This window comes from Canis lupus, chromosome 7 (genome assembly GCF_011100685.1).
Source record: "Canis lupus familiaris isolate Mischka breed German Shepherd chromosome 7, alternate assembly UU_Cfam_GSD_1.0, whole genome shotgun sequence".
NCBI classification, from domain to species: domain Eukaryota; kingdom Metazoa; phylum Chordata; class Mammalia; order Carnivora; family Canidae; genus Canis; species Canis lupus.
Genome location: NC_049228.1, coordinates 54,661,105 through 54,689,073, shown reverse-complemented (window position 1 = coordinate 54,689,073; position 27,969 = coordinate 54,661,105). Strand labels below are relative to the sequence as shown.

At 39.8% G+C, this 27,969-nt stretch overlaps 2 protein-coding genes across 5 annotated transcripts in view; both read right to left on the bottom strand.

The window, feature by feature from the left end:
- LOC119872642 overlaps positions 1 to 27,969 on the bottom strand; it is an 82,757-nt gene that overhangs the window by 29,864 nt on the left and 24,924 nt on the right. The window contains 5 exon segments of the mRNA XM_038541812.1: positions 21,660 to 22,186; positions 24,433 to 24,580; positions 24,835 to 25,242; positions 26,591 to 26,953; positions 27,218 to 27,473. Of these exon segments, the coding sequence (XP_038397740.1) occupies positions 21,660 to 22,186; positions 24,433 to 24,580; positions 24,835 to 25,242; positions 26,591 to 26,953; positions 27,218 to 27,473 (1,702 nt within the window).
- Positions 32 to 27,372, bottom strand: ZNF24 (zinc finger protein 24). Of its 4 annotated transcripts, XM_038543506.1 has the most exons (5): positions 27,218 to 27,344; positions 25,775 to 25,912; positions 24,835 to 25,337; positions 24,433 to 24,580; positions 16,576 to 22,186 (listed from the first exon to the last, which is right to left on the bottom strand). In XM_038543506.1, the coding sequence occupies exons 3-5, from the start codon at positions 25,252 to 25,254 to the stop codon at positions 21,648 to 21,650; spliced, it is 1,107 nt and encodes a 368-aa protein (XP_038399434.1). In that variant the 5' UTR covers positions 25,255 to 25,337; positions 25,775 to 25,912; positions 27,218 to 27,344; the 3' UTR covers positions 16,576 to 21,647. The 4 variants fall into 4 exon arrangements, with proteins under 4 accessions (XP_038399436.1, XP_038399434.1, XP_038399433.1 ...); XM_038543508.1 differs by lacking the exons at positions 16,576 to 22,186; positions 25,775 to 25,912 and adding an exon at positions 32 to 1,048 and having other exon boundaries at positions 27,218 to 27,372; XM_038543505.1 differs by lacking the exon at positions 25,775 to 25,912 and having other exon boundaries at positions 27,218 to 27,372.

Sequence of the window (27,969 nt, the reverse complement as noted above, 5' to 3'; positions counted from 1 at the left end):
AGGGAAGAAGCCTCTACTTGGAGGCATGAGGTTTTTTTTTTTTTTTTTGCCCTTGAAATTAATATGACACGTTTTTAGCTATGTAGACCATTTGCAGTCTGACCATGGCATGCCTTTTATAGTCAACACCATTTAACAGTGGACTGATAGTAAAAAACTTCAGTGGAGCTCCCTACTATCATACCTCCATACCATGTTCCCTACCATCACAGCTCCATACCATGTTCCCTACCATCACAGGCATCTGGTATTGTTAAGCATGGGAATGGCCTCTTCAAAACTCAGCTCAGAAGAGATTTCTGATCCCACCTCCCTAACCTTTTCCTGATTATTGAATATGGCTCTTTCTAAAATGGGATCATATCTTCTTAGCCACTTCCTTGTAATCAGGACAAAAGAGGTGGGAGATTATATAGACCTATTTTTGAAAATTCAGAATTCTGTCATGACCATTCCTGGACATGGGTACTTCTTTCCCTAATAGCAGCCTCTGATCAACCTGGATGGTGGTCCTCCCAGTGACAGCCAGGCTGCTACTGCCGCCTCCTCCTTTCCCTTTCCCTCCTCCCCTCTCCTTCAAGTACTCTTTCACATTGCTTACCTTACTGATGTTGATAAATTGCTTGTGTGTTAGCTTTAATTTAGTCAAACTTTCATAATTACTATGACCAGGTTTCAATACTCCCAGATCTCCTGTGACAAACATATATAGAACATATCTGGTAAGCTGCTTCACTAAATGATTATTATGACCCATTACTTATTGATTCTTTCTAATTGCTGTTTTGGGAGATAATTTTCAGTGTTTTGGAGCCCTGTCATTGTGATGGCATTTTATAGGTAAATACTGATCTGTTTCACCTCAGACTTTCTTACGGTATAGAGAATACATTCCATTTGGATTTTTTATTGTTCTAGATGGTGAGACTAAGACCAAGATTGGAGAGATGGCTTCAGAGGAGGAAATTACAACAAAAATCAAACCATTGCCTGAAGAGTCTGGCAACCCCACAGATGATGTTCTCCAGGATTCTGAATGCAGAGGATTCTGTGAATTTGGGGATAAATTAAATGAGAAGGATCATAATGTCTTTAAAAGAAAACAACATAACTGTGATGAATGTGGGCAAAGCTTTGCTTGGAGTACAGGCCTTATTAGACATCGAAGAACCCATTGGGAGAAACCCTATGAATGTGACAAGTGTGGAAAGGCCTTTAGTGTGAGCTCAGCTCTAGTTCTGCATCAGAGAATTCATACTGGGGAGAAACCCTATCCTTGTACTTGGTGCATTAAAAGCTTCAGTAGGAGCTCAGACCTTATTAAGCATCAAAGAGTCCATACTGGTGAAAAACCTTATAAATGTGATGAATGTGGGAAAGCCTTCAGCCAGAGTTCTGATCTTATTATCCATCAGAGGATCCATACAGGAGAAAAACCCTATCAGTGTAGTCATTGTAGTAAAAGCTTTAGCCAGCGCTCAGACCTGGTTAAGCATCAGAGAATCCATACTGGAGAGAAGCCTTATACATGTAATCAGTGTAACAAACATTTTAGCCAGAGTTCTGATGTTATAAAACATCAAAGAATCCACACTGGGGAGAAACCATATAAATGTGACGTGTGTGGAAAAGCCTTTAGTCAGAGCTCAGATCTTATTCTGCACCAGAGAATTCACACGGGGGAGAAACCCTATCCCTGTAATCAGTGCAGCAAAAGTTTCAGTCAGAACTCAGACCTTATTAAACATCGAAGGATCCACACTGGAGAGAAACCCTACAAGTGTAACGAATGTGGTAAAGCTTTTAATCAAAGCTCAGTCCTTATTTTGCATCAGAGAATTCACACTGGAGAGAAACCCTATCCCTGTAATCAGTGTAGCAAAACCTTCAGTAGGCTTTCAGATCTTATGAATCATCAGCGAATTCATACTGGAGAGAAACCTTACCCCTGTAGCCAGTGCAGTAAAATGTTTAGTCGAAGATCCGACCTTGTTAAGCATCATAGAATTCATACAGGTGAGAAGCCCTATGAATGTGATGAGTGTGGGAAAACATTTAGTCAGAGCTCGAATCTTATCCTGCATCAGAGAATCCACACTGGAGAGAAACCCTATCCATGTAGCGATTGTACTAAAAGTTTTAGTCGTCGTTCAGACCTTGTTAAACATCAAAGAATCCACACTGGAGAGAAGCCATATGCATGTGACCAGTGCAAGAAAAGTTTTAGTCAAAGCTCAGACCTCACTAAACATCAGAGAGTACACTCTGGGGAAAAGCCCTATCATTGTGATCATTGTGAGAAAGCCTTCAGTCAGAGTTCTGACCTTATTCTTCATCAGAGAGTTCACACTGGAGAGAAACCATACCCATGCACACAGTGCAGCAAAAGCTTCAGCCAGAACTCAGACCTTATCAAACACCAGAGAATCCACACTGGGGAGAAACCATATAAATGTCCTGAATGTGGAAAGGCTTTTAGCCAGTGTTCAGCTCTTATCCTCCATCAGAGGATCCACACTGGTGAAAAGCCATATTCATGTGATCTGTGTGACAAAAGCTTTAGTCGGCGCTCTGATCTCATTAACCATCAAAGAATCCACGCTGGTGAGAAGCCATATCAGTGTGATATGTGTGAGAAAGCTTTCAGCACGTGCACAGAAGTTATTGAACACCAGGGAATCCACACTGGGGAGAGACCTCACCGGTGTGTTCAGTGCAGCAGAAGTTTTGGCCAACTCCCTGATCTTATTAATCATGAGATAGTTCATTCTGGGGAAGACAGTTTAAGTGTGGGAAATGTGGGAAAACCTTCTGAGTATTCACCGACTTTATTCAGTACCAGAGACACTATACCAGAAAAAAATCTTAGGAATACTATTGATGATTATGAAAAATGTTTTAATCAGTGCTCAACTCTTATGCTACATTAAAAACACACACACTGAAGAAAACATTAATTTCTACAGTGAAAGTTTAACTGAGAGCTCAGACATTACTAAAAAAAAAAAAGTCTGAGGAAGAGTCCTGTGATTAACAGGGAAAAAAAAAGTATTCCATGTGAATAAAAGTATTACTAAATGTCAACAACAGTGGAAAGAAATTTCTGTCTGCTATAATGTAAAGGAAAACAAAACAAGCCTCTAGTCTTTTAATTAAATATAATTCACAAGGGGAGTTTTATTATAAAAAATGAATAAAATATTAATGCAGAACCTTATCAGATATTGTAAAAATCAGTGTGATGGGGTGTGCAATCAGCTCAAAAGGAAATGTATTATAATCTCAAACCTTTCATGAGCCCTAATTATTGTATATCAAAGAAGTTACATTAGAGAATGTAGGGAAAACTTAAATCTCTTCCATATCTTAATTGGCATTCACTCATAATCAGCATGCCTCATGGGAGAGGTATGGACTCCAGTGGGAGAGTCCTACCTTGTGCTCACATTAGTTATCTGTCATTAAATTCCCTGTGTGTGAACATGCTATGCTATTCTGGTCTTAAGCTTATTGACTATATAACTCCAGTGCCTGATTTTCTCAGAAAGAAAATTTCTTTTTCTTTGGCCTAGTTTTGGTTTTCTTAATGGGCATGAGTTTTCAGGTTCCTGCAATAGTCAAAGCAAGTATGGACTTACTTTGCTTTCAGTTATGCAGCCCATAGACTAGTGGTTTGAAATCACTTCTTCAAAACTACCATTTAACCAGAGTTCCTAAATATATGAAACAATTTTTTTAAAAAGAATTCCATATGTCAAAGTTTGAAGATTTCTCTACCACTGTGTTTATCTTGTCATTTATCAATTGAACAAAAATGAGAGCTAAAGTAATGCCTATGATGAATTTGTATAGCATATTCTGTCTAAAAATAAAATGATTTACTGATTTTTTCAAGTCTTAACAATTATCAGAGTTTGTTTTGTTGATTTCTGATATACATACTGATAATAGGCTACATATATGCAAAATTTTTCAACTGAAAATTAGAAACTTATTCTTTAAAAATTTCAAATTGTTTTTCTAATATGAACCATTTGTTAAGATTCCACTACTGTCCTTTACTTTGAATATTCCCCATAATCATCCAGTTAATATTTCAATTTAAGACATTGTTATTGGGGCACCAGGGTGGCTCAGTTGGTTAGGCATCTGCCTTGCGCTCAGATCATGACCCCAGGGTCCTGGTATCAAGCTATTCACCAGGCTCCCTGCTCAGCGGGGAATTGTCTTCTCCTTCTCCCTCTGCCCCTGTTCCCTCCTTGTGCTCTCTCTCTCAAATAAAAAGTATTTTTTTAAAAAACCCACATTGTTATTTACTATGTGCAAGGTATTTTTTGTTTTGGTTTGGTTTTGTAGTATACACAAGGAATATACAAAGCATATATGATAAAGCTCAATGTGTACAGAAAATATGGCTCAGTATAATCAGAGATAGACAAGATGCTTATAAGAGCTCAGAGTAGGTAGGGTTCAATTTTGATTGGAAAGAAAAGGGAGGGGCACCTGGGCTGCTCAGTGGTTGAGTATCTGCTCTGGGCTGTTTGTGATCGCGGGATCCTGGGATCAAGTACTGTGTTAGGCTCACCACAGGGAGCCCATTTCTCCCTCTGCCTATGTCTCTGCCTCTCTCTGTGTGCCTCTCATGAGTAAATAAATAAAATCTTTTAAAAAGGGGGGTGGGGGGGTTGCTCCTGAGATTTGAGTTTTGAAGGATGGGATTAGGAGCATATGGCAGGAAGGGAATAGTCAATAAAAGCACAGAAGCCAGGAATTATGATATGGAGTATGTGCTTAGTTATTAAATACACATTCAGGGGGATCCCTGGGTGGCTCAGTGGTTCAGCGCCTGCCTTTGGCCCAGGGGGTGATCCTGGAGTCCCGGCATGGAGCCTGCTTCTCCCTCTGCCTGTGTCTCTGCCTCTCTCTCTCTCTATGTCTATCATGAATAAATAAAATTTAAAAAATAAAAATAAAAAGTATCAAAATAGAAAAGTATTAGTTATGATTGGGTTAAGTTTCAAACTTTTGCATTTTGTTCTCAAGGTAATGGGAAGCCATTGAAGGTCTTTGAACCAAGGAATGGCATGATCATCTTGCTTCCTTCAGAAGAGTACAACTAAAAGGGGAAAGAGCAAAAAGAAATAATATTTTAGGGACGCCTGGGTGGCTCAGTGGTTGAACGTCTGCCTTCAGCTTGGGGTGTCATCCTGGGGTTCTGGGATCAAGTCCCACATCGGGCTCCCTGCGTAGAGCCTGCTTCTCCCTCTGCCTATGTCTCTGACTCTTTCTGTCTCTGTGTGTCTCTCATGAATAAATTAAAAATCTATAAAAAAAATTATTTCAGAAGTCTGGAAATAAAAGCCTGATGGTCACAAGTAGAGGAGCTAAAAGGCATTGACATGACAAGAAGTTGTAAAGGGAGTAGGAAATAAAGTACAATTAATTAGTGTCTGTTCTTTGAGGAATTTAAAAAGTGAAGAAGAAAAATAGGATGATGAAATTTATATCTGAAGTTGACCCCTCTCTCCTGACAACAAACTTTAAAAGCCAACTGCTTCCTACATTCTTTAACCTAGTGTCATGAACTTAACATACATGCTTCTTCCTGAATTTCCTATCTGGTGAATTGCACTGCTAAACACTTTGCCATACAGATGAAATCACTGGTAACCACCCTGCATTCCATTTTCAGCAGTTTTCTAAATCCAGTTGCTCACTAGGTCTTCAAAATGAGCTGCAAAAATAACACTACTTATATAAGTGTAATTTTAAAAGTCTGACAATAACAAATATTGAGAAGGATATGGAATCCTTCATACATTGTTGGTGGGGATTTAAAATGTTGCAACCACTTGGAAGTTTGGCTGTTTGATTGCTGATGGGTGTAGGATATCTTTTTGGAGTGTAGGAAATGCTCTGGAATTCGTGGTGATGGCTGCATATTTTAGAATTTACTAAAAACCACTGGATTCAACCCTTTAAAATAGTAAATTATATGGTAGGTGGTTATATATCAATAAAAATTAATCTGCAGAAAAGTTACCATCACCAGGAGAAAGAATATTGTTGTGCCCAAGATTGCGAATCTGAGAAACCACCAAGGAGCCGACACTGATGCAAACACACGAGGGTTTATTTACAAGCTTGAGCCTGGGTCCAAGTATACCCGACACAGTGGAGGAGGGACTTGGACCCCAAGGCTAAGAGGGGTAGCAGCTTTATAGGGGCTAGTGGGATTGTAACATATGCAGAAAGTTGCACAGTCATGTCGGTCCACAGGCAGGTGGCCAATTGAATTACATTTTACCCTATAGTATCCGTTTGAACTGGCCTATCACCCTGGTCGGAATTGGCGCGCAGTTTTGGCGGGCGCAAGGCAGTGGTACATCGTTATGAGCCGATTTCCAATAAGGGTGTGCCAAGCGGCTTGACTAGGGTGGGGCAGCGCATTAAGCAATAAGCAGGTCATGTGGGGGTCATACAGGAGGTGGCAGGTGCAGCACAAAATGGAGTGAGTCCTGTTCTGCTTGTCCAGGGGTAGGGGATTTTTGTTAAATTTCCTGGGTCCCACAAACATATGTTTAGAAATATAATCACCTCATTCATTTGGGGAATATAAATAATAGTGAAAGGGAATATAAGGGAAGGGAGAAGAAGTGTGTGGGAAATATCAGAAAGGGAGACAGAACATAAAGACTCCTAACTCTGGGAAACGAGCTAGGGGTGGTGGAAGGGGAGGAGGGCGGGGGGTGGGGGTGAATGCATGACGGGCACTGAGGGGGGCACTTGACGGGATGAGCACTGGGTGTTTTCTGTAAGTTGGCAAATTGAACACCAATAAAAAATAAATTTATCATAAAAAAAGAAATATCACAAGTGATACAAATATTGGAGTTATCAGACATGGACTTTAAAATGACTATAATATGCTTAACAAAATAGATGACAGGTATGAATAAATGTTACCAGAATTTACTAAAATCTATGAAAACATCTTTACATTTAAATTCAAGTAATTAACATACAGAGTATTATTAGTTTCAGAGGTAGAGCTCATTGATTCATCAGTCTTCTATAATACCAGTGCTCATTACATCAAATGCGCTCCTTAATGTCCATCACCCAGTTATCCCTCCTTCACCCTCCAGCAACCCTCAGTTTGTTTCCTATGATTTAAAGTCTCTTCTGGTTTGTCTCCCTCTCTAGTTTCATGTTTTAATTTTCCCTCCCTTCCCCTATGATCTTCTGTTATGTATGAAAACTGTTTAAAGGGAAGTTCTGCAACTGAAGAAACCAACAACTGTAATTAAGAGCTCAGTAGATAGGATTACCAGCAGATTGGATAAATTGAAATGAGGATTGGTGAACTGAAAGATTAAGGAAACACCAAGACTGGGGATACCTGGGTGGCTCAGTGGTTAAGCGCCTGCCTTCAGCCCAGGGTATCCTGGAGTCCTGGGTTTGAGTCCCATGTCAGGCTTCCTGCATGGAGCCTGTTTCTCCCTGTGCCTGTCTCTCTCTCTCTCTCTCTCTCTCTCTCTCTCTCTCTCTCTCTCTCTCTCCCACCCCTGCCCTGTGTCTCTCATGAATAAATAAATAAAATCTTAAAAAAAAAAAAAGAAAGAAAGAAAAAGAAAACACCAAGACTGAAGCACAGGGAAGACATAGCAATTGTATCTCATATTGTAAAAAGGTCTAACATACAAATAATTTGACTTCCAAAATGAGGTAAGAGATGATGAGTAAAGTCCCTAAAGAAAGAGTGGTCAAGAATTTTCTAACACTCATAAATATCAAGTCATAGATTAAAGGAGCACTACAAACACCAAGCAGAATAAATACAAAGAAAACTGCACGTGACATCATAGTACCTAATAAAACCAAAGAAGAAGAAAAAATCTTAAAAAGGGAGAAAAATATTATATTCAAATAAGCAACAAATAAGACTGGGGTTTAACTTCTCAACATAATGTCAGAAGATCATGTAATATCTTGGAAGTATAACTTCCAAAAGTAAGGTCAATAGTGACAGATGGTAGCTGCACTTGTGGTGAGCATAATATAACATGTAGAGAGGTTGAATCACTATGTTGTACACCTGAAACTAATATCACAACCAGTATAATCTGTATGTCAGCTATAATCCAAAAAATAAAATCACAAAAAATTTAGGGACACCTAGGTGGCTTAGTGATTAAGCATATGACTTTTTTTTTTTTAAGGTTTTGTTTATTTATTCATGAGAGAGAGAGAGAGAGAGGCAGAGACACAGGCAGAGGGGGAAGCAGACTCCTCACAGGGAGCCTTGGTGCAGAACTCAATACTCAACCCTGGGATCACACCCTGAACCATAGGCAGAGTCTCAACTGCTGAGCCACCCAGGCATCCCAGCATCTGACTTTAAAAAAAAAAAAAAAAAAAAAATATATATATATATATATATATATATATATATAATTTTATTTATTTATTCATGAGATATACAGAGAGAGAGAGGAAGAGACATCTATAGGCAGAGGGAGAAGCAGTCTCCCCGTAGGGAGCCTAAAGTGGAACTCGATCCCGGTAGCAGGATCAGGCCCTGAGCCAAAGGCAGACGCCCAACAGCTGAGCTACCCAGGTGTCCCAGCATCTGACTCTTGATGTTGGCTCAGGTCATGATCTCAGAGTCTTGGGATTGAGCCCTACGTTGGGCTCTGCGCTCAGCGAGGTGTCTGCTTCAGAATTCTCTCTCTCCCTCTGCCTCTCACCCTGCTTATTTCTCTCTCTCTCTCTCTTTCTCTCTCAAATAAATAAATAAAATTTTAAAAATTATCAAGGCAATGTAAAAACATTTCCAGATAAACAAAAAAGAAGATAACTCACTACTGGTAGACTCAAGTAAATACTAAAAGGAGTTCTTCAGGCAAAAAGGGATCCCAGACAGAAAAACAAGTTTAGGAAGAAATGAAGAACTATGGAAAGTACAAAACTGAGGGCAAATCTAAATACTGATTGTAAGAAAATGTAATAATGCCTAAAATCAGAACCTAAGTACATTATCAGAGAAGTGGTAAAAGTACTAATTTATAATGGATTCTAATAAACCAAGGATGCATGTTGTAATCTCTAGAGTAAAAGAGGAGTATAACTAACAAGTCCACAGAAAGTAAAATGGAGTAATAAAAAATGATTTTTAAAAAGGCAAGAGAAAAAGAATATAGAATAGGCAAGATAAATAGATAACAAATAGGAACATTGTAGGGCTGCCTGGGTGGCTCAGTGGTTGAGCATCTGCCGGTGGCTCAGGACATGATCCTTGGGTTCCAGGATGGAGTTCCACATCGGGCTCCCCACAGGGAGACTGCTTTTCCTTCTGCCTATGTCTTTGCCTCTCTCTCTCTCTGTGTCTTATGAATAAATAAATTTTTATAAAATCTTTAAATATGAACATTGTTGATCAGTAATTATATTACATCAGTAATTATATTGTCCATGCAAATGAACTGTAAAACAAAAATTCTCAACTTTTTTAAAGTTTATATTGTATTCAAGCAAGACACACTAATGACAAGGATCCAAGAGATTTGAAATTAAAGTATGGAAAAAGATACTCCATTAAAACACAAACCAAAAGAAAGTTGTTCAGTATTAGACAAGAAGTAGAGGGGATCCCTGGGTGGTGCAGCAGTTTAGCGCCTGCCTTTGGCCCAGGGCGCGATCCTGGAGACCCGGGATCGAATCCCACATCGGGCTCCCGGTGCATGGAGCCTGCTTCTCCCTCTGCCTGTGTCTCTGCCTCTCTCTCTCTCTCTCTCTCTGTGTGTGTGTCTCTCATGAATAAATAAATAAAATCTTTTTAAAAGTTTATTTATTTATTTATTTATTTATTTATTTATTTATTTATTTATTTATTTAAGAGAGACACAGAGAGAAAGCATGAGTGGAGAAAGGGAGAAGCAGACTCTGCTGAGCAGGAAACCCGATGAGGGGCTCGATCCCAGGACCCTGAGATCATGACCTGAGCCAAAGGCAGACACTCAATTGACTGAGCCACCCAGACACCCCTAAACAGTTTCTTTAATTGAAAAAAAAAAATGAAAGAAATTGTAGAGCATGAATTAATGAAATAGAAAACAGTTCAGTTTTTGAAAAGAATAAAATTGATGGTGCCCCAATAAAACTGATCAAGAAAAATAAGGGAGAAGTACCATTTGTCAGCATAAGGAGTGCAAATGTGGTCATCAATGCAGATCTACAGCCATTATGGATATAATATAAAGGATATGATTAATAATTTTATCAAAAATTTTGAAATTAAAAAAAATTTTTGAAATTTTATCCCAAATTAACACAAGAAGAAATATAAAATCTGAAGACGTCTAGGTCTATTAAGGAAATTATCTGGAATTTAAATTTTTTCCCATCAAGAATATTCCAGGCCAAATATCACAATGGGAAATACTTCCAGATGTTAAAAGAAGAAATAAACCAATCTTACACAATCTCTTTAAGGAAATTGGAAAAGATGGTACCTTACCCAGCTAATTTTATGGAAGTTGTAGATTTTGTTCCTTACAGAGGAAGATTTCATTCATGGAACAGGGCCAGGAGGAGCCCGGCTTTCTCCAGGATTTTGGCATACCCATCTCTCCACATCTCCCTAGGATACCCTGCAGGCCTTTGATCACTCCAGCTGTCAGGGAGCTGCAGCTGAGCCTCCAGGGCATATTAAAAGGAATCTTTTTCTGACAGTTGGGATCCAGTTCTCTGACAGACTGAATCTATCTACACTTATCATACAATGCATATTTATCACATTACACTTCCCTAGACAAAGTGTTTATTTGCTTATAAATGTGGCTTTGGTTAGATATTTTCATCGAATTTAATTTAGCTTACTCAATGACACAGCTAATTGCACAGAGCCAGTGGAATTCTCAGACCTTCAGCTGGTCCAGGGGGCCCCATGTGAAGTTCTATAGGAATGGGAACATTTCTTGCCTGTAAGCCATGGTTTAGGGAAAAAAAGTATCCAGCTAAATAATGTGTCAGCAAAGTACCTCAGGAAGACCAGCCTGCCACCTGTTTTTGTAAATAAAGTTAAAATGGAACCCAGCCATGCCAATTTGTTTGTGTGTTACCTATGGCTGCTTTCTGCTACAATGGCAGAGTTGCATAGTTGCAGCAGAAGCTGTAGGGCCTGCAAAGCTGAAAATATTTATTATCTGGCCATTTACAGAAAACATTTGCTGACCCCTGACCTCAATGAGAATTTTTTCTTTTTAACTTTTATTGCTTTATTATTATATTATTATTTTGCTTATTATAAATATGCTGCTAGTTCTTCTGTAAAAAGAAAAAAATTAGTTTTAAAAATTTTTTTAAATTTTTATTTATTTATGATCGTCACAGAGAAAGAAATAGAGAGAGGCAGAGACATAGGCAGAGGGAGAAGCAGGCTCCATGCACAGGGAGCCCGATGTGGGATTCGATCCCGGGTCTCCAGGATCGCGCCCTGGGCCAAAGGCAGGCGCCAAACCGCTGTGCCACCCAGGGATCCCAAGAAAAAAATTAGTAAAAGTCACTGTCTCCAGAAGCCTATTTTGCAAACCTAGAATTTTGGTGTATGCCGTTCTATATATATGTGTGTATTATTTTTGCAAAAATGATATTAATAGTGGTAAACTAAATTTTCCCCATTGTTATTAAGATTTTATATGCCCCCAAGCATAGCTCTACATCATCATTTTAAATTATGGCTATCGTGGATATTTATAATTGCTTTCTCAGTATCCCCACAACCCCATTCCTGCCCCAAGTTTTCTCAATAATAGCACTTAAACTGATTTTCCTTTAGTGATTCACCCTTACTGGACCATTAAGTTTTCTTTATCTTTGACTTTTGACATAATTTCAAACTTATAGAAAATTGCGAGAATTAAAGAATTCCTGCACCAGATACCCCAAATGTTGACATTTTATTACAATTTATAATTCTCTATCTACCTGCTTTTTAATCAGATACATATCTATCTATCTATCTATCTATCTATCTATCTATCTATCTATCTATCTATCCATCTATCTATCCATTGATACATGAGGGTTTTCTTCTGAATAGTTTAAGAGTAAGTGGCAGATGCAGTGTCCCTCTGACATTTAAATCAGGCAAAAAGGAAGAGGATTTTGAGCCAAAGTGACACAATCTGGCTGCCATGTTGAGAAGAGCATGAAGTGATAAGGCAAGCAGGGAAGCAGGTAGGCTATTAGCCTAAGCAACAGGAAGGACAGAATTGCCACTTTCTGAGACAAAGAACATGTGTGGGAAGGAATTAAAGGCCTGATTTAGGGCATGTTAGGTTTAAGATGTGTAGCTAGTCATTGTTCCAAACCCAGTTTATAAGCCGCTTCCTCTGCAGGGCGGGTGTTCTGCTCAGAGACCCAAGACCCTTGGAGCTGGACTTCTAGTGTTTGCTGCTGGAGAGGTTGAAGGTGCCACCTGGAAATATGAAGGAATCATGCTCCGTGGTAGAAACTGACCAGAGGGAGGGAGAGTCTGCAGAAAAGTCTTCTCCCTCTGGCCCCACGATGAGCTGAGATGTAGTCCATAGCACTTGCGCTCTGAACACAGTGAGACTAAGCAAACAACTATTCCGCAGCTCTAACACAGCTCAGCAACAGTTCTATCTGCTCTCCTTCCTTTTTCGTGTCCCATTTACCCTCCTCAACCTTTTCTGGGATTGCATCACTTCAATGAAGCATTAACAATACGGTTTTGTTTGTTTTTGTTTTGTTTTGTTTTGTTTTGTTTTGTTTTAGGCTCTGTTTTCTTAGGAATCCAGTTAACTAAAGCAGGCGTCAGTGTGGCTATTTCTGGAATATATGAGCCTGTAGTTCCAAGAAGGGGTCGAGGCTGAGATACAGATTTTGCAGCCGTAGATAATATTTAAGGAGATAAAACCAGATGAGATCACCCAGGAAGAGAGTATAGGTAGAAAAGGAAAGAGATAAGAACACTGCACCATGTAGAGGTCCAAAGAGATAAAGAGATAGTGTTGAGACTGAGGCAAAATGCCCGGTGAGGTTGAGAAAAAACAAGCATGTTGTTTTTGAAGTCAAATGAAAATGCTTCAGTCATGCAAAAATATTGCTGATGGCTCAAGCAATAGAAGTCTAATAAATGAGTATTGGAATCAGCAATATGGAGGTGAGCAAACTTTACTACAGCACTTTATGTAAGAATTTTTATACCATAATGTCACATCTCTCATTCCTAATGTAATATCTATTTTCTCTTTCTTTTCCCACGTCCCACCTCCTCCCACCCCAAAGAGTCTGGCTTGAAGTTTATTAATTTTATTAATCTTTTTAAAATGTTAGCTTTTGATTTAAAAAGAATACAGGAATTTTTTTCTCATTTTTCTGTTTTTGTTGATTTCCAATCTAATCTTTGCTATTTTGTTTCTTCTCTTTACTTTGGGTTTAATTTGTTCTTATTTTGGTTTCTTAAGATGGAAGCTGAGGTAACTAAATTAAGACTTTTTCTTTTTTTTAGAAAGAGAGAGCATGTGCAGGAGTGGGAGAAGGAGAGACAGAAGCCCAAACATGCTCCATGCCCAGTGTGGAGCCAGCTGCAGGGCTCCATCTCATGACCCTGAGATCATGGCCTGAGCCGAAATCAAGGGTCTGGTGCTTAACCCACTGAGCTACCCAGGTACCCCAAGACTTTTTTTTTCCCTAATGTGTTTTATTGGTATGCATTTCCCTATAAGTACTGCATCCCATAAATTATTTTTTCAAATATTTCTCTATACTTCCTTTCTCTCACTTTTGAGGACTCAAATTATAATTATACCTATCAGGGCACTTGAAGTTGTACCACAGCATGTTGATGCTCTACTCAGTTTTTCTCAGTGTTTTCCTGTTTTTCATTTTGGATAGTTTCTATTAATATCTCTTATATACTTTTTTTCTTCTTCTATTGCATTTTAACTACAATTAATTCCATCTGTGTTTTGTTTTTTAATTTCAGACATTGTAGTTTTTGTCTCTAGTTTGGTTGCTTTTTTATATACCTTTGATGTCTTTACTGAACATGTTCAATGTTTCTACTAGCTTCTTGATCATATAGAGTATAATTGTAATTGTCTTAATGTGCTTGTCTACTAATTCTGTCATTTCTGGGTCGTTTTAGTTGAGTGGTTTTTCTTATTATAGATTGTATTCTCCTGCTTCTTTGTATGACTTATAATTTCTGATTGGATGCTAGACATTATGCATTGAGCCTTAATGGATGCTGGATATTTTTTATATATTCTTGAGTTCTGTCCTGGGATGTATTTAAATTATTTGAATACAGTTTTATACTCTCAGGTCTTGCTATTAAGTGTCTTTTAGGGAGTATGAGTCTAGGGTTCATTTTTCTTCATTTAGGAGGCATGACCCTTCCTACTACTTAAACCAAGAGTTTCCCAGCCAGCCACAGCACTGTTGATATTTAGGGCTGGATAATTCATTATGCATTGTAGGATGTGCAGTAGCATCTCTGGCCTCTATCCACCAGATGCCAGTAGAACCTATCTTCTTAGGTTGTAACAACCAAAAAATGTCTCCAGAAGTAGCCGAACTGGCGGGGATGGGGTGGGGGTGGCAGGCAATAGTGGCAGGCCAAGTTGCCCTTGAGAACCAATGCTTTAGCTGATGCCCTGTAAATTATGAGGTTTTCTTCTCAGGTACCCTCTGTGAGTTCCAGTGATTTTTTTCTCTAATCCTTTTGGATGGTTCTTTCTCCACCTCAAGTAGTTTCCCTATACACATGTGCTCATCAGTACGAGACTCGAGGTGAGTCCTCTGCAGACCCCCAGTGTTCTCTCCTATCTGGTATATTGCCTTGCAAAAGCTAGGCACCGTGGGCTCCCAGGACCCCTTGCTCCAACTTTTCAACTAAGGGAGACTCTACTTGAGTTCTCCTTCCCTGTGCTGTGGCCTAGAAACTCCCTCCAGGTAGTAAACTGAGACACCCAAGCTTCCTTCAATTTGTTTCCCATCTCTCAGAGATCCCATCTCCCTGATCGTTTGTGGGATATATTTTGCAATATTTGTTCAGGCAGGTTAGAACTGGTCATCTTGGCCCAACAGATTTTGGGAGTTCATGATTTAAAAACAAAACAGGACATATTTGCATAATAATCAGGAAAATCCAGGAGAGGAAAATCAATAATGCAAGATGAAGATTGTTGGGAACACGCCTTTGAGTAAGTGTGAGAGGACAGCTTAGAGCCAATGGAGCATTCAGGCAGAAGCACAAATGATCCAAAGTTAAAAGGAAAGAAGGCACTAACAAAATCAATAAATATGGAGACTTTTTTTTCCTGTTTAATAGATATATGGGGATAGGTATAAAGAAAATTAAAATGTGAATGGGATGCTACCAGAATTGTGGACTTATGGGTCACTTTTTGGTGATTTTTATTTCTAAACACTGTATACCACCTTCATAAAGAAAATATGCAAATAAACATTTTATTTTTGCAAAGAAACATTTTAAAGAATTTAAAGAGGGACGCCTGGGTGGCTCAGTGGCTGGGCATCTGCCTTGGCTCAGGGTGTGATCCCAGGGTCCTGGGATTGAGTGAGACTCCCTGGGATTGAGTGTCGGGCTCCCTGCGAGGGGCCTGATTCTCCCTCTGCCTATGTCTCTGCCTCTTTGTGTCTCTCATGAATAAATAAAATCTTAAAAAAAAAAAAAAAAAGAATTTAAAGAAAATAAGTAGCTGGGCACTTTTGTTCTATTCTTAGCACCTAGTCATACTACTTCTTTGCCCCCAAATGGTTTCCCATTTCATTTAAAGTCATAGTCCCATCAATGGCTAAACCAGGTCTTCCATATCTGGCCCCACCCTCTACCCTTTCCCATTTCCTGGCTTCACCCACTTTACTTCATGTTTATTCTGCTTCAGTGTCTCTGCCTCCTTGCTGTTCCTTGAACAAATTACATTGCTCCCACATCAAGTTCTTTGCACTTGATATTCCCAAGTATGGATATCTTTCCTCTAGAGTCTCATGGCTTGCTTTCTTATGGTTACTCCTATCTTCCCTCAAATTTCACTTTCTTTTCCAATTTATTTCCTCCTTACCACTCATCGTATGACATACAATATGCTTTTCCTTTCTCAACTGTTGTGTGTAGTTTCCACATATAGAAGCAATAGATGCAAACCCCGACAACAAGGTTTTGGACATTAGCAACTTCAGATCCACAAGTCTGATAATAAAATTAGGGCCCCAGAGAACCATGTTTGAGGAGAGGAGTGCTTCAAGGGTCACATACAGTAGGTGCCTGAGGGGAATGCTCCAAGAGTAATGGTTGGAGGTGGGTACAGCACAGACTTGGCAGTGTAATCACCAGTCCGAGGACCAGGTTAATGAATCTGTATGAAAGACGAAAGAGACATGCCAAAGACACGACTGTGAAAGGCTTTTCATCTATAGATGTTCCCAACACCAATATTCAGTTATTGTCGGAATGTAAAATGTTATGTGTGTGGTGCAGAGGGGAGTAACAAATGGCAGAAGTTGACAGAGGCCAAGTCATGGAAGGCCATGCTAATTTTATTAACCTATATAGTGCATAAAGTGTTAAGTCTAGAGTTTAGAATTACAAAGCTTTTCTACAAATCAATAAGAAAATACAAAGAACCTATATTAATCAGGACAGAAACCCAATTCAGTTATTTTAAACAAGAAAGGGACTTTATTGGCTCACAAAACTTTGAAGTTTGGAGGTAGGGCAGGCTTTAGGCACAGCTGGATCTAGGGCCTCCAGAAAAATGACATCAGAACTTAGTTCTTATTCCTTTCTGCTAATCTCTGAGTTTCTTCTCAGACTCTCCACATGGCATAAATTCAGGCTACAGTCCTTAGTTCGTGGGATTTCTGTAGAGCCTTCTTTCCAATAGTTCCAGCAGAAGTTCTGTTGAGAGCTCTCTTTTGCCTGGCTTGAGTTACATGCCCATTCTTTAATCACTGTGGCTAAGAAGCTGCAGGACTACTCAGGAAGGCCAGACCTGGTCATCTACTCATCTAAGCCACAGGGCATGAGTTCCCCACAATAAATAAGGATTCTGTTACCAGAGGATGGGGAAAGATGCTGAACAACAACAAAAACAACAAAAAAACCACCCAACAACATATATCCACACATAACCCAACAGAAAAGCTATTATAGATAAAGGACATGAAGAAACAATCCATGATAAAAGTAGCCAATAAACTTAAGAAAAGAACCTCAACCTCACCATTAATTAGGGAAATACAAGATGATTTTTTTTTCTTTCTTGCCCATTAGATAAAAATGATCACGTGTAGGTAAGGCTATGAGGAAATGAGCACTTTTTATACATATGGATGAAAACAAAGTTATGAAGACCTTTGGAAAGGCTAAGATGGGTCTATCAGAAAGCACATCCTTTGACCCAATCATCCACCTCATATAACTCCATCCTAAAGAAATTCACACATGTGCACAGAAATATATGAAAAGGATGTTTACTTTGGCAGTGTAATAATAGCAAGAGAAAAAATAAGGGAATAGTTAAATAATGGGATTTTCCTAGTATTGGTTCTTATTCAAATCAACCATTAAAGAAATTTAAAAACCTTAGGATCAATTTTTGAGACCAAAAAAAAAAAGCTAAACAATACATATATATGATCTTATTTACGTAAAGACAGCATTTAAGTATATGTATATTCATATGGAAATGTTTGGGAAGAGAATTAGGATGTATTTCAAATTGTGGACAGTGGAATGTGATTGGAAGTGCTGGAGAAAAGGTCTCTCTTTGCTCTTATACTTGTGTATCATTTAAGTTTTCTACAATGAGACAGTAGTCATTTATACTTCCATAATTAAAAAAATAAAAATAGGCAAACAGTTCACAACAGGAAATTCAAGTGGCCAATAAACATAAAAATATGTTTCTCCTAATCAATAAAGACAAATTTTGCCTATCAGAGTGGTAAAAATATTTAAGGATTCGGTGTTGGTGGGAGTGGAGGCAAACAGGCACTCTACTGATGGAGTTGTAAATTAGTACCATCTTTTTGGTGATAGTTCTCAAAATGTTAAATGTGTACATTCTCTGACCCAATAAATCTATTTCTTGCTATTTATCCTACAGAAATATCCACACAGCCAGCAAAATAGATGAGTAAAAATGTTAACTATACTTTTATCTGTAATAAAAAATTGCAAAGAATTCTTCCATCAATAAGGGGTTAAATTACAGTATATTCATGCAATGGAATAGTGTGCAGCCATAAAGAACAATGTCTACATCAAGGTGGGGAGGCAAGTTTCAGTGCAGTACATGGAAAATGAGGCTATGTACCTACCTCATATGGTTGCTGTGAGGATTAAGGGTTAATCCATGGTAAAGCGCTTCCAACAGTGCCTGTGTACAGCAACCAGAGTCTCAACTATTAACACATTTTGTTTAAATATGTATATGCTTAAGTCTGGAAGAATAGCAAACCAATTATTACTTCCGAGTAAGACTGTGAAAAGGAATGTCCTTTTTCATTTAACATTTCTATACTGTAGAAAATTCAAATTAACGTGTTTAGTAAGCTTTTAAATTTGTAACCATAAAAAGCATAAAATTTATCAAGGTTTAACAGCCATCACTCACTGCACTGTGAAAAAATCTATATCCCTGTAAAGTTCAGAGAACTAAGATCTGAGTTTTAGCTGTAATTGGGCCACATGCAAGTCACACAATCTCCGAATCTTTCTTTCCTGGTTTACAAATCTAAGCGAGATAGGTATAGTGATTAATCCAGTGCCTGGCGTGCAGATTATTTCAATACATATACCCCTCCCTTCAATTTACTTAAATGTGATAAACATATTGCTAAATTAAGTTTTGTGAGCTTAACCTCCAAGAAAACAGAAGAAAATTTAGCAATAATGAGTGAATGCTCAGTAGCCATTGGGCAATTCTCAGCAGTCTGCACGCCATTAATCATGACTGCTCTTTTACTAACCAAACAGATGGCACTGCTTGGCAACTACCAGATCACCACTCCATCAGAGGCTGGGCAGCCCCCAGAATTGCTGTGATTATCTGTGAGTATAAATTAATGGCTGGATGAAATAATAAATCACTGATTAGTTATTTTAAATCAATTTGTCTAATGGGGACTTAGCGAAACTGGAGATGATGAATACACAGACTACAATTTATTTTTCCGTGTACCCCAATCCAGTCTTTTTGGGTCCAGCCCATTTTCCCAACAGAGCCTTGCCTTAACCTCAGAATCCTTTCTAAACAACACACACGTATCACATGTCTGACAAGACAAACTTGTATTTGCCAAGTCTAACACCACTTTTTCTAAGCTCTGACATTATACCAAACATCTTTGGCATTTATGACAAATGTACCACAGGGAAGCTTCTTTGTGTACAGGAAAGATGTAAGATTTAAAAAAAAGGGTGAAATTCTAGCTACTGAGAGGTTGCTCTCTTCTTACCTACTCTGATACAAGAAATCTGTCATCCCAGCAGAAGCATTAAAAATATACCACCTCAAAACCTACTTGGAAAGAAGCCAGTTATAAATAAATAAATCAACTCAAGATCATTTTAGCTTAGAGCGGAGGAGATTATAGCTTTATTGGACATTGACTTGTTTCCTCTCAGCCACAAAGAGAAAAATACCCAAACGAAAGTCCCTACATTTTCTTGTATAACTTAAAATACATTATATCATTACTACATATTTATACTTCAATAAATCTTAATCTATAAAGCACATTTCTTATAATTAATTGTTATCAGAAAATCTATAAACAAGCTCCATTCTGCCTCACTTTCCCACCAGCTGGCCTTGCATTTATTACTATGCTTTTTAACAGGCTCATGCAAATCTCACCTTCCATTTTTAAATTTGATCCAAGCACTAGATGTAACCAAAATCTCTGGAACTATGAAATCTTTTTATTCACATGGGTCATTTTCCACACAATTAATGCCCACTATAAAAAAAGCCTTTTCTCATATTCTCTATTTTAACTTCCAGAGTTTTCCACTAAACAATAAAACCACAGTACTTGGGATTCTCAGCCAAAGAGTATATAATCCTACTACTACAATGTATTACTTTTATACATTTTGTAAAATGTGTTAAGACTTAAAATTAAAAAAAAAAAATAGTTCAATTCTGATAGTTAATAAACTAGTTGTTAATAACCTATTGTTTATTTTTTAAATAGAACAATCCATTCAACTTAACATGTAAGTACAACCTCGATGCTACTAGAGATTGAGTAGATTAAAAGACCCACAAACCTCCAAACTGTGATAGAGGATTTTAGACTCACCTCTGAAGATTGCTGGAGAGCTGGCTAGCTCTTTGAGCTGAGTCTTCCTTTCCCCCAAACACAACACCCTGGTAAGAGAACTATGGCTCTGGGAATCTCAGAGATGACCTCCTCCAGGACTGCTCAAACAGAGGGAAGAAGCTAACTCACATGGAACGGTTTTAGAGCAAATCCCCAATGATTTACAGTGGAAGAAATATCTACCTACCTATGGTAGGGTTACAGTACCTAGCACAGTGCCTTGTCGGTAGAAAATGTTTAATAATAAATGCATGGCTGCTTTGTTAGCCTGGTGTGCAACCCTTTTGTACCAAAAGAATAAAACCGCAAACCTGATACTTGTTGCCCACCTGTCATGGATTTTTGTGTCCTTAACAAAAGAAAGGCAAAATAATAAATCAGAACTTCAAGTCTCTTTTGTTTTCTAAAAGCCAAGACAGACCATTACCCTCATGTTCACATTTGCCCTTCGACACTGCTGTTCACTACAAATTCTTCCCCAGTGTTAGAATTTCTACTCTCCTAGTTTTACAAGTGTTTATTGTTCACACTGTCTACTTTCTAGTAGTAACATAGGAGAACATTATTCTCATTAGCGGGATGCCTTCAAATGACAGACAGGACAAGTGGTGTTTGAGTTTCCCTGCAGGCAGATGATTACATTGAGATAAATTCTTGCTATACTTCAATTCTTGAATCAATGTATGTTTCTCTTCCCCAATCTAGGTGTCCCATTCACTGATGTTTTATCACCATCACTTCTTATCTGAGTTTTAAGGCTCATTTTAAATTGAGCCTTTACATTCTGAAATGCATACTCAAATTAGGTAAAAGGAAACAGAAGGGTAAATTTTTAAAAAAATGGTTTCAGTTTTCAGATTTTATAATTCCTATATTGCCTTATAACATAGAAGGGAATGTATCCTTGCCAAGAACATCTGAATGATCAACACAGAAATAACGTCTGTCTAAAAAGGAAACTTTTAAGGGACAAAGAATCAGGTAGTTCATTATTTGGAAAAACAGTAAGAATATAAACATCACATGGAAGATTTAGGCATTAACACCTGAATTAAGTTTAAAATTTCAGTTTCTAGGCAGGTATGACATTGTTTCTTTCAAGATAAAATAATGGTGGGTGAAGATTTTCTACATTTCCCAGTGGCTTTTCTAACAGTCTATATAGGGAAATAAAACTATTATGTATCATTTGTTTTTAATTTTGTCTTCATTTCTGAAGAAAAAGACCTGAGTGCTGATTTTTTTTTTTTTGTAATTTCTTAAACTTTCACAACATTCAGAAGTTTTTCTGCATTGTGTCTTCGCTGATGTCTAAAAAGATTCGAGCTTTGACTATAAGATTTCCCACACTGAACGCATTCATAAGGTTTCTCCCCAGTATGGATTCTCTGATGATTAATAAGCCCAGAATTCTGGCTAAAGGCTTTTCCACATTCAAGACATTTGTAAGGTTTTTCTCCAGTATGGACTCTCTGATGTTGCACAAGAATAGAACTTCTGCTGAATGCTTTCCCACATTCAACACATCCGTAGGGTTTCTCCCCACTGTGGATTCTTTGATGAAGAATGAGGGCTGAGCCCTGACTGAAGTGTTTTCCACATTCATCACATATATGCTGTTTCTTTCGAGAGGGATTTCTCTTTCTTTCAAATCTGCCCTTGGGGAAACAGGCTTCTCCATACTTAAAAATCTGAGGAACACCTATATTTAGAGTGCCAGGAACTTCATGAGATTCTACTGCTGAAGGAATCTCCTGCTTTGGAGCTAGTGCTCCATTTTCAGTCCTACCATCATCATCTGAAATAAAGAGAAAATGTAAATATCACTCATTTCCTATTCTTCGAGGAAAAAAAACCTGAAAAAAATGGAGTAAAAGTGAACTAAAAGTAAATAGCTTCCATGTATCTATAAGCAGCACTCTGAAAACTAGTGAGAAGGTAGCCTACTCCAAAAAAGAAAAAACTGGAATGACTGATTACGAACCTAAGGGAGGTAATGGCATGCTAACATAATGAGGAATTAAAAGGTTGTATCTGAAAAAAAGTGATAAGACGAAGTGGGCTATACAATACTAATCAGAAAACAAAGGGCAGAAGGATGGTAGATGCTAAGACTGTTGGAGTGATGTCGCTAGGTATGGATGAAACTTCAGAAGAAATGTAAGATAAAATTGGCCCCTAGGAAATCTTTATATATTCTTTTGCTTCAAGGAAGGGAGAAATTACATCAAAATATAATAGTTAAATAACAGGCAATCTGTCAGAAAATGAGCAAGAAAAGGCAGATCACAGCCAACACTACACTGAAAGCAGAACCCAGAAGATGTTCAGTTAAGAAACTGAAGCTCAACTGGGGATATTCTCTGTTAACTCAGGACACGATACTTACATTCAGTAGGCCCTTGGTAAATCAAAGTTTTCCTACATATGAAGGTTGCCCTGCTTGGTATTTGCCATGGTACTTAAAGGAGTTCTTATTTCTAAGCCTCAGTTACAGGAGTCTGATGAAACAAAGGCCTGAATTAATTACCAACAAGTACCATTACCCACCTACAGGAAGCAGTATGAGCAAGTCTCATTTGAGACTTTTTGGAAACTTCAAGCCTTGAAGAATATAGTTACTTCAGGGTGAGCAGCAGCAATGAGAAAAGTGGCAAACACTACTCATGTCTATGATAAATGATTAGGAAGGGATAAAGTCTATGGCTCAGTTGGTTAAGCGTCTGCCTTCAGTTCAGGTCACCATCCCAGCGTCCTGGGATCAAGTTCGGTGTCCAGCTCCCTGCTCAGCTCGGGAGCCTACTTCTCCCTCTCCCTCTGCCTTCCTCCTGCTTGTGCATGTACTATCTCAAATAAATAAATAAAATCTTAAAAAAAAAAAGAGGATAAAGTCAAGAGAGGAGACTAACAATGAGAGACTCAAGGATACAGGTGATCAGTGAGGTCTGGAGATGTGAACAGAGAAGCAAGTGCTAAAATTATGAGGGGACAAATGTTCCCCATATGTGGTAGAGACTAGACTCCTGAAATGAGGCTACTGACAACTAAGGGAAAATTATTCTAAAATTCAGGCAGGGGAGAAATTTTTTACCCAAGAAAATGTCACCTCCAATGACCAAGGATAGTAGTTCTCAAACTTCATTCCAGAGAAGAATGTTCCATGAAACATGTAAAACCACAGGCTCTAGCAGACTTCAGCCCCACCCCACCAGTTCTGGTTCCCTAGCACTGTCCCCTCAGATGGGAAGAAAACCTGATGCCACCCCACCTGTGGCATAAACAGGCATTATCCACAACTACCTCAAGGAAAGATTCCTAAAGCAGTCTCAAGGAGCAGTTTTAGGAATATACTGGGGTTGTATCAAACTATATTAAGTATGTGGTATCAACTGCCAATATACTGGGAAAGACTAGTTTAAGTGACTTATAATTGTGAGCTTTTAATTTTTCTGTACTTAGAGCAGATTTTAGCTATGGAGCCTATTTTTGCATAAACTTGGATAAAGTGAAGAGTTTTACCAAATATTTCTACAAAAGATGCTTCTCAGGAAAAAAAAAAAAAAGACTCTAGGTAGGACATTGAAGAAAAAAACAAAAATAACCAAAAATTTAGAAAGACTTCAGTGGTCAGCAACAAAGAATGGATTTGAAGAGGCTTCAAGTAAGATCATGCCAAGAGAATTAAGCAGGAGATCGAAAGGATATGAAACAGATGGCAAAGAATGTTGCACGTGCTGCACTCAAAATAAGGAACCTAACTTACAAGTGGGTGCTGGCTCAAAGTAAGACAAATGCCAGCCCGATGGGAGTAGGTCTTCAAGAAAAAGTAAAAAGAAAAGGCTGACGATGTTAATGTCTAAGAATAAAGACCTGAGATCTGCAGACCAACTGTTGTAAGAATCAAAATCCTATACTATGTCTAGGTCTACAAAATCAGGTTAAGGTAATTATTCCCTACCCTCTGATGGGAACAAGCAAAGAGTTCTGGACAAAAGACCCACATTCTCTTTCACCATCTAGCCCACTGGGAGTTTTGGTCCTCACCACAGTGCCTTAGAGAATGGAGCTCCCAGGATGCCCACTTGAGCTGGTTCTCCACAGCATCAAGCTCAGAATTTGGTAATCCCTGAGCTTCTTCTTGGGAAACTATCTCCTCTACCAGAACTTCCCGTTTTCGTCGACGGAGAGAAACCTGGAAAAAATGAAGTCTAGTTCAGGTGAGAAGGAATTTGATAAGATTCAGAACTAAAAACACGTAAGAGAAACCGTAACACCATATATACTGTGGGGGCCTATGTGACAAAGCATAGCTAGAGGGGGACAGTGAGGGGTTAAGGGGGAGCCAATAAACATAATTCTAATTTAGTCGAGTGGAATTAACTCAACAGCTTTGCCTAGTGCTATGCCAGTGCTTCTGACCCAGGAGAGTGACACAAGCTGACTCACCGGTTGTCCAGGGTCATCTAGCTCACTCTCTAAATCCTCCAGCACTGTCACTGCCTCTTCTCCATTCTCTGGATGATGCTCTCGAACCCAAGTCTGCAGTTCCTTGGGTAGGATGGCAACAAACTGCTCCAGCACTACCAACTCCAGAATCTGTTCTTTTGTGTGTGTCTCTGGCCTGAGCCATAGACGGCAAAGTTCTCGAAGCTGGCTCACAGCTTCACGGGGCCCAGGTGAATCCTGGTATCCAAACTGCCTGAATCGCTGTCGGAAAACCTCTGGATCAGGAAGATGGTTCCAGGGGATGCTTGATCCCTCTTCACCATCGGGATCCTCCTCCAACTTCACTCTCAGAATTTTTTCCTCTTCATCTGGAGTTGGGATTATAAGTATTGAATCCTCTTCCACAGACTGTGCAGACATTCTGATTTATAATACTTCAAGAAAAGTCAATCAAGGCAGGATACAGGCCTCAGGGAAATACCCTGTTTTCTTCACAGGCACTCCTGAGGAAAAGAAATAAAACAAACAAAAATATATAACCAAGTATCTTAAGAATTTGAACATACACTGATAAAAGAAGTAAAAGATACTTGTTTTTTTTAATGGGTTAAAAATTCCAATCAATCACCTACAGCAGAAGTTGGCAAACTACAGCTTACAGCCAAATCTGGCTTGCTGCCCATTTTTGTACGATGCTTGTACTAAGAATAGTTTTCATTTTTACATGGCTTCAAAAAAATCACAAGAACATTTCATGACATGTGAAAATGACATGATATTAAAATGTCTGTATCCATAAATAATTTTATTTGTTCACAATTCAACAATGGCAGAGTTGATTAGTTTCAACAGACACTATATCGTCTGAAAAACCTAATATTTACTATCTGGCCGTTTAGAAAAAAAGTTGGCCAATCTATGACCTACTAAGACAACAAACCTTATTTCAATAATCAGAAGAATCCAAGTAAGAACCAGTCCAACTCAGTGTTTTCTAAATGCATCTGACGTCGGAACACATTATTTGCAACTCAGGACTGGTTGTCCCACGAAGGTCAACTCAAAAGGCACTGCTTTTCTGTTTAAAAAATTTTTTAACAAAATCCTTTTCAGGAGTTATATTTCTTAGGAGTTAAGAAATATTTTTCAAATGTTTAAGAATCTCCTGAACTTAAAATGTATGTTTAAAAATATCCACTTACTCAGTAACAGAGCAATACTAAAATACTGGAAAAAAAAAAAATCTAACCACTAGGTGCCATGCTATTCAGCCACCCAACACCACTACATTCAAATCTATAATGACAGCCCTTAATCACGGCAAATTTAAGGAAGAAAAGGCACTATCATAACACCTTAACTTCATGCAGGGCCCATTATCAGCATCTCACGCTGGATGACTCACAATTTTCCCAGCTTCTATCTTCAGGGAAACCTTGTGCTATTTCTGATCCTTTCCTTGTTATCTGCACAGTCATGCCCATGCCATTGTTTACAACACATACTGGGAATGAGCCACGCTGTTACTCAGTGTACCTATTTAGGGCCCAGAATCTGAAAACCAATGATTTCACAAAACTTCTTGTAACCCTAACAAGACCAGTTATCAGAAGACACCTTATCAGCCAAGTAATGCAGACAGGTTCAACCAAGTACTCTGGAGTGTGGCGGCCAACATCCGTAGGTTCCTATTCCAGGACCCTACCTTATCCAAGGCTCAATCTTTCTATGGAAAAGAAAGCGCTCTCCCTTTTACGTCCGCTTTGCAGCCTGCTCGCGGGCGGTGACGAGGTGCAAGGAGGGCAGGCCCGCGGTCACAATGTTTGGGCGGGGAGCCGCGTCCCAGGTGATCTCGCCTCACTCCAGCCGAGATCCGCTGCAAACCCCGCCCCTGCCCTGGCGTCCTCCAGCCCCCGTTCCTCGCCTCGCGCTGGCCGATTTCGGATGACCAAAAGCCCCACTGCCCCAACAGCGTCGGGGCCACGGCACTTCCGCCCGCGTCCGGCGGAACTACAAGCCCCGGCAGCCCCCGCGCAAGGCCCGCCCCCTCCCACCTCCGCCCAAAACGAGTCCCAGAACCCTCCGCGAGACGCCAGGCCTCGAAATAGAACAAAACCGGCTGATGGGGGAGGGGGGACGGCGAGGGTCGCGAAGGACACAGGGGAAAGGAGGACTGTGCGCTGGTGCTGGAAGCCCGATCTGGCCTTCGCTCTACCCCTATCTGCCCCCCGCCTGCTGGACGCGGAGACCGCGGCCCGTCCTCCGCGCCCCCGGGAAGCGCAGGAAGGTGCCCGCCAGGCTTCCTCGCGGACTCCTGCCAAGAGGTCCGCAGCCTCTTAGCCCGGCGTCCCCCTCACGCCCTTCCCCTCATTCTCGCGCAAACCTCCGGCTCAGGATCCGCAGCAGCTTCGCTGTCCAAAGCAGACGCAGAAACGCCGCTCACAAGCCGTTTCCCAGAAGCCCCCGGCGCGGACTGCTTCCGGTCTGCGGGTCCCAGGAGGCGGAGGGAGGCGAAGCCCCGCGTTGCCATGGAGATGCGCTCCGGGCGGGGGAGGGGCGGCGCGACGACAAAGATCGCTTTGAGGCTGCGCTTGGCCTCGGGCCTCTCTGCTCCGAGCGCCCAGGGTTCTGTGTTCCGCCTCCGAGACGGGGGAGAGAAAGAATTCTGCCATTAAGACAGTCTTTACGGCTCCACGAGCCGTCTCACGCGAAGCTCTCAGTAACCCTCTGGAAGGAGTGATGCAAGCGCGTGTTTGTGAGTGCTCCCTACGTTGCACCCGCCACCTGTATTGTCATTTTCACGACAGCTCTGTGGCGGTAAGAACTTTTATCAACCCCGTTTCACAGCTGAGAGAGATAATTGAGGCACAAGTAGATAACTGGCTCCTAACTAGTAAGGGGAATCCAGGTCGGAAAGCAGGGCGGGCCGGGTGGCTCAGCGGTTTGGCGCCGCCTTCGGCCCAGGGCCTGATCCTGGGGTCCTGCGATCGAGTCCCGTGTCGGGCTCCCTGCATGGAGCCCGCTTCTCCCTCTGCCTCTCATGAATAAATAAATAAAATCTTAAAAAAAAAAGATTGGAAAGCAAAGCATGACTCCGACCTTTGGCTCCCGCTACGTGTTACACAGCTTTATTTT

What these genes read in the sequence shown, in the direction of transcription:
- ZNF24 (XM_038543505.1), bottom strand. Translation starts at nt 25,254, where the DNA reads ATGTCTGCACAGTCTGTGGAAGAGGATTCAATACTTATAATCCCAACT. An exon ending in TAGATGACCCTGGACAACCG is followed by an intron (nt 24,581 to 24,834) that starts GTGAGTCAGCTT and finishes CATTTTTTCCAG; the next exon opens with GTTTCTCTCCGTCGACGAAA. An exon ending in CCATTCTCTAAGGCACTGTG is followed by an intron (nt 22,187 to 24,432) that starts GTGAGGACCAAA and finishes TCTTTATTTCAG; the next exon opens with ATGATGATGGTAGGACTGAA.